The sequence below is a fragment of the Terrapene carolina genome, unplaced genomic scaffold, assembly GCF_002925995.2.
Source record: "Terrapene carolina triunguis isolate 2854851 unplaced genomic scaffold, T_m_triunguis-2.0 Scaffold138, whole genome shotgun sequence".
Classification (NCBI taxonomy): domain Eukaryota; kingdom Metazoa; phylum Chordata; order Testudines; family Emydidae; genus Terrapene; species Terrapene triunguis.
Window position 1 is genome coordinate 3,956,726 of NW_020664489.1, and position 11,151 is coordinate 3,967,876.

General features: G+C 46.2%; 1 protein-coding gene across 1 annotated transcript in view; it reads right to left on the minus strand.

Moving 5' to 3' along the window:
* Positions 1–2,110, minus strand: part of POGLUT3 (protein O-glucosyltransferase 3) — a 61,800-nt gene extending 59,690 nt beyond the window's left edge. Inside the window, exon 1 of the mRNA XM_026653415.1 lies at positions 1,992–2,110. Coding sequence (XP_026509200.1) covers positions 1,992–2,110 — 119 coding nt within the window. The remainder of the gene's footprint in view (positions 1–1,991) is intronic.
* Positions 2,111–11,151: the final 9,041 nt, after the last annotated feature.

The window sequence follows — 11,151 nt, forward strand, 5'->3', positions numbered from 1 at the left end:
GCTGGCCCAGGGACTGCCCAAGTAGCCCCGGAGCCAGCCACACCAGCCACTGCAGAAGTCACAGAGGTCACAGAATCCATGACTTCCGTGACCTCCGTGACAGACACGCAGCCTTATCATAACAGTAGAGGGAGCTATCTGAAGCACTTACAATCTAAATAGGTAAAACAAACAAATGGTGTTAGAAAGAATTATTATTTTTCAGACAGGAAACTGAGGCACTGACAGATTAAGTGACTTGCCCAAGGTCACACCTGAAGACTCTGGCTGAGCCAGGAATTTAACCCAGATCCCAGTCCAGTGCCTTAGCCACAAGAGACTATTTCCGCTCTTCTGCTCAGCTTACATTCTAAGGCTAACTTAATTGAAATTTAAAAGTAGACCTCCAACTCAACAATCTATCAGTAGAAATACCCCATTACGTGTTAAGCTTACCTGGATAGCCTTTGCATAAAGAGAAAAACAGAACCATAAATATTGAGATGTAGGACCAAATTCAGACTTGGTGGTAGGTGTAAGTCTATTGAATTCAAAAGGCGTACTCAGCTCTTTTGAAAAGCTTATTTATATGCCTAATTGTGGTCTTAGGAGCCTCACTTTAGGTGCCCATTTTCAAAAATCTTGGCCTATATTTATACTTCACAATGTTTCCAGCCTTGCAAACAGTCACGCCTGGCCAATTTTCCCCTCCCTATCTTATAACAGGGCGAACCACACAGAAACTAGCTAGTGATTGAAGAAAGGCAAACACCAACTGGAAACAATGGATTCAGTAGGAGCGCCCATTCAGAGGAAAACCTTGGGTTTCTCTGGGGTTACACAGGGTATAAGTCAGTCCTGAATTTACCCCCATGTGTTTAACCAAGCCCCCTGTAATATGTCAGGCAAGTCCAGTCTGCTGAGGTACTTCATTTCAGATGACCTTTGCCTTCCTTTTAAAGTTTAAGTGAATGTCACGCTCATGAAAGATGCCAGAGGGAGAACCCTGGAGAACAGGTGCAGCACTCAGGGCAGCTTTCCCCACTCTATCTCACCAGCACCTCAAATCTGACCTGGAGGCACCGTACCTCTAAGGATCACCGGGTATTTCTGTTCAGTGCTTGGTCACTGCTTTGACTGGCAACAAGTAACCAGTGTTAGTGGTTATGGGATGTATACACCTGTCCATTAGGAACTGGACTAAGGCCACCCAGTTATTTCACCTAGGTCACTAGGTCATCACTGACCTGGGATGAAATCAAACAGGTGACCTAGTGGTGAATTGCCTTATTATCTGTTTCGATCAGTGGAGGCCTCTACTTTGGTTTTGGAGAGGTGCCAAGAGTCAGTCTGGAATGTGCCTGAGATTGTCACAGGGACATGGATCATTTCCTTATAGCCCTTATCAAGTATTCATGCCGTCCTCGCTCCACCAGGAATCAACCTTCAGCCAACACCCTGTCACTGACAGGTTAGGTGACAGAACAGCCTCCCGTGACAAGGGGGAGGGGGGGAGACCCGGCAGAGCCCTCAGTGCCCCACTCACCACAGACACACCCGCTTCTTACCCAGCCCGTTGCTGTGTCTCTAGAGCTGCTCCCAAACCCTCCCGCATGGGGCAGGAGCATCTGGCTCCCGGTAACGTGCCGGCTTGGGGGGGGGGACACTTGGGGGGGCCGCTAGCAGGGCAGGGGAGCTGCAGCCTCCCCCTGCCGACACGCACACAAACAAATACGGCCTAACAACCTGCCCTGCACCCACCAAGCCCGTGGGGGCCACGCACACACCCGCCGCCGTGCACCCTGCCTGGGAGAGCCAGGGCCGCTGTTCGCGGGGCTCGCTGAGGGCACGAGGGTCTGACACACTCAACACAGCCCAGCCTGGCGGGGCAGCGCGGCGGGGCAGCAGCGGCCGCGGGGAGGCAGGACGGGGTGAGGGGGAGCTCGGGAGCGCTGCCTCTGCCGTCCCAGCGGGGCACGGGGCCCACTGGGATCAGGATCGACGCCTCCTACCTGATCCGGTCCTTCTCGGCCCTTTTCAGCTCCGCGTCCCGCTCCAGCACCTGGACAATCTGCCGGGCTTCCTGCTCGCTGAGGAAGGTGAGATCGAGCCCGCGCGGGGCTCCAGCCATCGCCGCGCACGGGCTGGGGACCGGCTCTGTCCCCTCAGCTCCTGCCCCGCCCAGCAGCCGGCCCCAACTTGCGGGAAGCACCAACTACCCGCACCTGGGGGCCTGGCCCTGGCCACCACCTGCGTGAGTGACAGCCCGCCGAGCGAACCCCGGCGGGGCGCCAGAGGCTGAACGGGGCGCCGGGACCAATCGCGTGTGCGCAGGGGCGGGCCGTGTCCCAAGGTGGCTGAGCCGCGTTCGGAGCAAGTCCCTTAGGTCTACCGGGAGCGAGGCGGAGAGAGGCAAATATTTGCTCTGAGCCTTTGGCCATTGACGCGCATTCGGGTTTTGGCAATGAAGGAGTCGCCTGGCTGGAGGGGCTTTGTCAAGACCTGGGTGGGGGTCTGACCCGGGGAAGTTTGACCTTTAACAAAGGTAGAGATCCCCAGGGGCGGGAGCCAGCGCTGGAAACAGATGGTCCTGGGGCTGCAGGAAACACCCTGTTGGAGAGAGACCAGCACTGCAGTGAGGAGCCCTGGGCTACGGGGACACACACTCTGGTCAGCTCATTTCAAATCCCTGCGTGACCAGCAGCCTGCCTGTTTGGGTCTGTGACCCTACCTGTAAAATGGAGATGACAAATCAGCCCTCAGGTATCATGGGGTAGCTGTGTTAGTCTGTATCCACAAAAACAACAAGGAGTCTGGTGGCACCTTAAAGACTAACAGATTTATTTGGGCATAAGCTTTTGTGGGTAAAAAACCCACTTCTTCAGCCCTGGCTCACAGCGTTGTGAGGTTTTAATGAATGTCTGTAAGGGAATGGGAAGATGTGGACTTTGTGTGATCACTTACAGAGGGGAGACAAGTGGGGTCCAATGTAGAAACAGGAGTCAGGAGACCTTGCTTCTAATTCCTGGCTCTGTATCTAAGCTGCTGTGTGACCATGGGGAAATCACTCCAGCTGTCTGGGCCTCTGTTTCCCCTGCTGCTCTGTGTCTGTTTAAATTGAAAACTCTTTGGGGCAGTGACCAATGCTTAATTTGGGCCAGGGCTGAGCCCGGCACTTCTGACCTTGTAGTGTCAGTTATGAAAGTTTTTTTAAAAAAATTGCTTGAGCCCCAGCACCTCTTTCATTACAAATTAAGCACTGGCACTGCCTGAATGATTGATTGTACAGTGCCTGGTGCAAAGCGGACCCCATCTTGGTGGGGGAGTTCTACCTGCTACAGTAACACTAATAATAATTATTGATACCTGCATAAAGAGGGGGTAAAATGCTACTAAATCTGAATTTTCCATTTACAGGGGAAGTAGGCAGGAGCATTTGACACTTAGCACAGGTGTGAGTGATTTCACAGGCTGCAAAGCAGTGGAGAATCAGGCTTCTTAATTGCTAAGCATTATTATAACAACACAGAAATAACTTTTGTCCTGGTCTAATTTCTGATGGCTCTTATTGTGGAGCAACATGTTAGAAACTATTTTGATGTTCCTGCATTGTATGTATCAAGATAAGAATATATTACCCTTGATATTTCAACCAGAGGATAAAAAAAGATTTTTAATTGTGACTGTGCCTGCAATTTAGCCCCAGCAGCCATAGGCAGGAGTGTGGATGCAGTTTCCACTCATTAGTTTTCAAAAGGAAAAATGCATGCATTGAAATAATAATAGTAGTACAGTGAGACTCAAATTATGGGCCTATCTTAAAGTGTAGTGGTGAGTGTGATTAATTTGTCTTTTAATGGGTAAGATGGTCAAATTGTTATTTACCTGGGTCAGCACTGGAAGGATTTATTTCAAACAAAAGGAGAAGTTTTAAAAAAAATTCAGTGTAGATTGAAAGATGCGTCATATTTATACTTTACTTTTTGTGACCCTTTTCACTATGATTTATGTCATGCGATTAATTAAACTTGCCTGTACTTAATCTGCATGGTAATTCACACAGTAATTAGTTCAGCAGGAACAGACAAGATTCTACAGTTCTTCCAAAAACTCAGGGCCAGTTGCTACAAGAATCGACTGCTGCACATTTCCCTACATTCCCTACCAATATTTCAGCATCTGTAAACAGCCCCTTGGGCTTTTTGCATTTCTACCACTTGGAAATCCTTTCTTGAGAATATTTCATTTAATTCATCCTCAAGGATGAGTGAGGTTAACCCCTCCCACAGCATAGCAGTGTTTGTAAAATCAGGTTTGTTTTTGTTGAATGTTTAACTAAATTCAAAAATTCATATGCTTGTTTTGTTAAAATATTATATGTTTGCTGTTGAAGAGAAAAATCCAGAATACATAATGTTGTTGTTTTAGTTAAATAAAATAATTTAAATGTCTGTCTGGTGATGTTCTCCTCCTAATACAACATGGCAAGAAAATCCTCCAAATATTAATGATAGTTCACCTCCCAATGACTTCATAAACATCTGCTTCAATTACCTTTGGTAAATGAAATAACCAAACAATCATTCATTTTCTGATATAGCTGTAAAACTAATCTGAAAAGTTTTTCAAAATAAATCACTTAAAAATGTATAGTGTGTACCTTCTAAAAATGAAACCTAAATCTATCTCTGAGTTATGAAGAATATGTATTAAGGTTATAACAACCAACAAGAAAGCACGTTTATGTAGAAATCCATGATTAAATCGAGTCTTCCTGACTAGTGATTTAAATCAAATCCACCCTGCTGCTTTCATTTATTTAGGTAATTTATTTAAACTATGATAGATGGAGAATAGGTGTGAGGCGCACTGGAGGAAATTCCCAAGCCCCCTTACCTAATAGTAATGTAGCTAGGTGTGACTCTTTATTTCTAGTTATTGGTCAACAAATATATGCAGCCATCCGTTCAGTGTTGCATCATAGGCAACTGAAGAGCAAGTGACAGCTGGGAAATCAAACTCACAATTTATATTGACTACTGACCATCACCAGAAAGATGAGTAGCAAACAGTTTATGGAGCACATTTATTTCAGTCCAAAAATTTAGATCAGTTCTAATCACTAAAGCACCATAAGCATTTATAAGGCCTTATTCGCCTTTCATAGAATATTAGGGCTGGAAGAGACCGCAGGAGGTCATCTAGTCCAATCCCCTGCGCAGGACCAACACCAACTAAATCATCCTACCCAAGGCTTTGTCAAGCAAGGATGGAGATTCCACCACCTCCCTAGGTAACCCATTCCAGTGTTTCACCATCCTCCTAGTGAAATAGTGTTTCCTAATATCCATCCTAGACTTCTCCCACTGCAACTTGAGGCCATTGCTTTACAGCTTTATTCCACTGTGGCAATGTAAAGAAGCCTTAAAACTTTTACATCTGTTTTATAGTCTTGGGGGAAATCACAAAAACAATGGGAACAATTTACTAAGCTGACAGGCTGCTACAGAACCTGCCCCATGCCTACCTCCTCAGAAACACCCCAAAGCCCTGCCTATCTACACTAAGTGCCACAATAGTGAGCGGGAGGGACAGAGTGTTTCCCTCTCTCCCGTGAACAACTGCCCAACCCCCCCTCCACTGCCAGCGGTGATTTATGTTTCTACTGGCTGCTCCGGGCACCCGAACCAACCTGCCTGTGCTGCTGGGGAGGGGCATGTGACTGTTCTTGTAGCTTCACCGTCAAAAGTCATTTTTCTGCAGGAAAGCAAAGAAATCTGCAGGAGACATGAATTCTGTGCATGCACAGTGATGCAGAATTCCCCCCAGGAGTACTGTACTCAAAACTGTATAAGATGCACAAAGAGGCAGCTCTCTTGTGAGAAACCTGCAATCTATATAGGCAAGACAACACAAATAAGATATAAAATGCACTGAAAAGGGCAGTGTGGTCCAGATGACAGGGCACTGGACTGGGAACCAGGAGAGCTGGGTTTCTGAATCTGCCACTGACCTACTATATTACCTAGGGCAAGTCACTTCACTGGTTTCTCCTCCCACCCTTTCTTTGTCTTGCCTAGGTGTGAGCTCTGGTACCGAGTATTGAGAATATTTGCAAGAAAATGAGCTGGAGATAGTGCTTGTCCCATTCAGTTTTTTTTAATGCTTGTAATTTAACTCTGTCATTGCATATTTCTCTTTTTAAGATCTCACTCAGTTCCTTCCAAATTTCAACAGCGTCAGCAATAAAACAGCTATTTCCCTGCATTTTGTTCAAGGCTACAGAAATAGGCTTCAGGGTACTCAGCATGTGTTCAACATTTCTCTTAAGCCCAATGTTGAGAACTTTGGCTGTGACAGTGCCGTCTATTTTTTTCACGATTTTGTCCACAAACTGTCATCAGATTAGGCCAGTTATTGATATAGTGCTCAAAACAGTCACTACTGAGTTCCATTGCACGTCTTGTGGGAGAGTTAGCTTGGTTCCTCCCACTTTTTTCAGAGCAGCTGCTGCAAAGTGGTTGTTACGGAAGTATTTTGCAATTTCAACAACATTAGACTTTGTTTCTGGAACACTGAAGTCTTTGGCTAGGAGGTGCATCAAATGAGCACTGCAACTGTATGTTATTAGCTTGGAACTACCTTCTAAATAATTTATTCTCATCTTCGTTACGTTTGCAGCATTGTCTGTTACCAAGCTGCGTACTAGACATTTGAATTTTTTTTCACAGTTTGTTATAACTTTTACTGCTGCTTCTTGTAAATATTCTGCTGTGTGTGCATTTCCTGATGTATCAATTGTTTCTGTAAGGAAGACATTCCCTTCTTCTGTTGTCACACAAGCACATAAAACAGGATCATGTGCTACACCCATCAAGACTCAGGTTAACAATTTTACCCTCTTTTGCACACTGCTCAATTTCTCTTTCATACACTTTATCCAGCAATTTGCCTGCGACATCTGCTCTGTTGGGTGGACTGTATCCTGGTCTTAATGACTGAACCATATTAATGAAGTGTGGGCTCTCAATCATACGGAAAGGAGAGTTTACTGCATAACCAAACTGGGAAATTTTTTCATCAATTACCTCTTTTTTTGTAATCTGCTAGTTCTTATCACAAACTTATCTATGGTTGTTTCTGGATGATGGAGATTTTTTTTTTCTTTTTGCTACAGGTGATGTACTGTGGCTACGTGACCTACATGATGTAACTGAAACACTATCATTGGCAGATAACTCTGAAACTACAGAAAATGATGGTGATCTTGAAGGTGTATAGTCTTCAGAATCCTGTATGTTGAGGATGGATTCTCCTAAACAAAATAAGTCAATGCAGTTATTTAATTATTATTACCATACTGCTCATTTAGTATTACTCATTGCATTCACTGACACTCAGTACTACTTTAACAGTGAAATTGTAAAAGGAAGATCTGCCTATTTCAGCTATTTATTTTTTATCACAACTGCATCTAAAATGATAGTTGTTACTCTATGGTACTATCTTTTTTTCCCCTCAAACATGAGAATTCAAGAGTAATCCAGAAGGAAGCCAGGCAGTCCTTAAGAAAGAAGTATGAATTAAAGAAGTTTACCAACCTGAAGATCCTGCATGTTCAGATATGTTCCTTTCATCATCTTCAACGCAGCTTCCTCCTGAGAAGGAACACTTCTCATGACGTTGTTTCATTCGGGCAACCAGGCCTTGCATTTTGTTGTTGCACAGTTTGCATTGTGCACGCATGCCTGTCTTACCCACAGGTAGAGGAACTTCATTAAAATATTCCCAAACTGGGTCTCTTTTACGGCCTGCTGCCATTATAGGTTTTCCCTTCTAGTGAGAGAATGGTATGGTAGATCTCAAATCAATGAAGGCTACACTCAGAAAGACCTCAAAACTTCTGAAATATGCTGCTTAAACAGTTTCACTTTTGTTTCTACTGCCTGTCCCTCCCTTCACACATTTATCTCCAGACTACTTGTCCTTGTCCAGATCTATTCCGCCCCCAACAATCTTCTTGTCTTCAATCCTGCTTCTTACCTCTGGAGGGACTTTGCTACGAATGGAAGCTCTACACAAAGGACTGATGACCCATCCCAGCTGTGGATGTACTCCAGAGACTTGATTTTGAACCTGCAGTTTATTTCATCACTGCTACAAGCCTGAACCAAGAACTTTGCCATTACTGTATGTAATTGATTCCATTTAACCAATTCTAACTCTCATCTATATCTTTTTCCTTTTATGAATAACCCTTCAGATTTTAGATTCTAAAGGATTGGCAACAGCGTGATTTGTGGGTAAGATCCAATTTGTATATTGACCTGGGTCTGGGGCTTGATCCTTTGGGATCAGGAGAACCTTTTTTCTTTTACTGGGGTATTGGTTTTCATAACCATTTGTCCCCATAACGAGTGGCACTGGTGGTGATACTGGGAAACTGGAGTGTCTAAGGGAATTGCTTGTGTGACTTGTGGTTAGCCAATGGGGTGAGACCAAAGTCCTCTTTGGCTGGCTGGTTTGGTTTGTCTTAGAGGTGGAAAAACCCCAGCCTTGGGCTGTAACTGCCCTGTTTTAAGCGATTTGTCCTGAATTGGCACTCTCAGTTGGGTCCCGCCAGAACCGCATCGTTACAGTGGCGTAGTCGGCAGGATTGAAGACAAGATTGATGAGAGGCATTAGCCTTTTATAGTCTTTTCCAGGTGTAAGAACACCTCTTTGTTCTTACTGTGGAAAATTACAGCAAAATGGAGTCTGGAGTCACATGGGCAAGTTCCTGCATACTTTGCTGAGTCACAAGGCGTATCTGCCTTCTCTCCATGGGTCAGTTGTATAGCTGATGGTCCTTAATGGGCCATCAAGCAGGCTAGGCAGAGCTAACACCAACTTGTCTGGGATGTCTCCCAGAAGCATAGCATAAGTTTGAAATACAGACCGTTTAGAGCCAATATTTATAACTTCAACTACAAAATTGATACACACATATAGACAGCATAATCATAACCAGTAAACCATAACCTTGTCTTAGACACCTCATTTAACTCCCTTTATATAAGATTTGGTGCCACTACAGGACTTTTGTTGCAACCATGTTCTATATGGTCCCAGATTATATCAGTAACGTCACACAGCTGGTACCTCCTAACTTGGTGCCCTGGAGTCTCAGCTGTCTACAGGTCCTTACAATATGGAAAGATATGTGTGGAGACAAATTTTCCTAGGAAAATCTATCGTCTTTGATGTCTAATGCTCTTCTGCTCCTTACCATCTCCTTGGGGACTCCTCCCAAAAGACGTGAGTATCAAGACCCAGCTACCTTTATAAATGGCCAGTCATATTGTAGTGATCTTGATCTTCAGCCCCAAACACAGTAGAAAGGTAGTCAGGAACGTTTCCTTCAAAAATGAGAGGTCCATCTGAGTTTTCATACCTCACAATGTGCAGAGAAACCAGAAGACATAGCCCTGCTACAAACACTCTTCCATAATCCAAATTATCCTGGATTTATTTCTTATGTAAAGGAAGGACCATTTCATAAGAACAAACTAAATGTAACAAGAACAGAATCTGAAATATCAGAAGGAAATACAGGGCCAGGTTCACCAAAATGCTCTGGCTTCTTTGTGCCACTCTGGTGATACAAAGCAGCCATAAATTAAGTTAGCCAGTTAACTGAATCAGCCAGTGTTCTTCTTGAAGGGTCTCAGGCAGTGCATCCTGGAAAGACAGTCCCATCCTACCCATTATTATTATATCACAGTAGCACCATGAGGCCCCATTGTGCTAGGTGCTGCACAATCAAATATTAAGGAAATTGTACACTCTTCAGGACAGAGACTATCTAAGAAGGCAAATAACGTATGAAGGGTGGGGAAAGAGGGATACAATGAAGTAATATCAATATACGTTACCAAATGATGCCAGCTCTGGTGGCTTGTGCAGTATGTGCATAGTGTCTTGGCCCTGCCCTTACTTTGTCCCTCTCTGCCCACTTTTAAGCACCTAATACCTATGGAAGAGATCAAAGGAAGCAGGGACTATGTTTCCCATAAGGACTATGAGCAGCCCTAGTGCAAGGACACAAGACTGTGGGAGTCATGCGCACTCATGCGGGGACTGACTAAAATCTAGACGGATGATAATGATACATTACTTCAGGGGTCGGCAACCTATGGCACGAGTGCCAAAGACGGCAAGCGAGCCGATTTCTAATGGCACGCTGCTGCCTGCCGGGGTCCTGGCTGCTGGCCCCGCTCAGCCTGCTGCCAAACCCAGGCCTGCAGCAGGCTGAGCGGAGCTTGCAGCTAGGACCCTGGCTGGCAGCACCGTGCTATTAAAAATCCTGCCCGGCCCGCTCTTCTCCACCCCTCCCGCCGGCATTTGCACATGCTTTCCTGACTTCCGCCGGGACGTTATGTTTCCGAGTTAGCGCGTCCATACCGCTACCTGGTGTCCGCGGAGTCTGAGCAGCCCCACCAGCGGGGGCAGGAAGAGGGACCCGGCCCCACAGGAGTTGCAGCACCCGCGAGGCTTGTAAGTGGAGAAGGGTCCTGGGTCCCAGCTGCGCGGTGCACCTGCCCGACCTGAGCACAGCCGGCCCCGCTCCCTGGACTCAGGCAGGCTGCCCCGGGGCTGGAGCCCCGGTGCCGGAATGAGCTCGGCTCTGTACTGGGGCAGGCCACGTCCCACAGCCTGAACCCGAGCCCGGGGGCTGCGGCTCGCCACCTGCTGGACCCTGGAAACAGCTGGGTCGCGCCTCTTTCCCCACCCCAGGTCACTGGACCCCGCTCCCCTCCGGCATTGAGGGCAGAACCCAGGAGTCCGGAGCCCTAGTCTCCGTCTGCCCCCCACCCCCTTGAACAACTAGAGCCCAGCTGGAAACCCAGGAATCCAGAGTCCTCGCTCCCAGCACTCCTCCCCCGAGCGTCAGACACCATCCCCTTCAAGGAGCTAAGCACCCACTAATTTGTTTCCGTGGGTGCTCTAGGGCTGGAGGAAGAACTCAGTATCCAGGTTGGATGGCAGAGGCAATGCTATTGTATACAGATTCATGATTTAAGCAGTGGCTCACTGTGATGAGCTGATCATAGCTGGAAGGTTTTCTCATATTGATTTCCACGTGTTTAATGGTGTTACTGAAAGGCCATTGTGGCTTATAGAAAGGAAGGG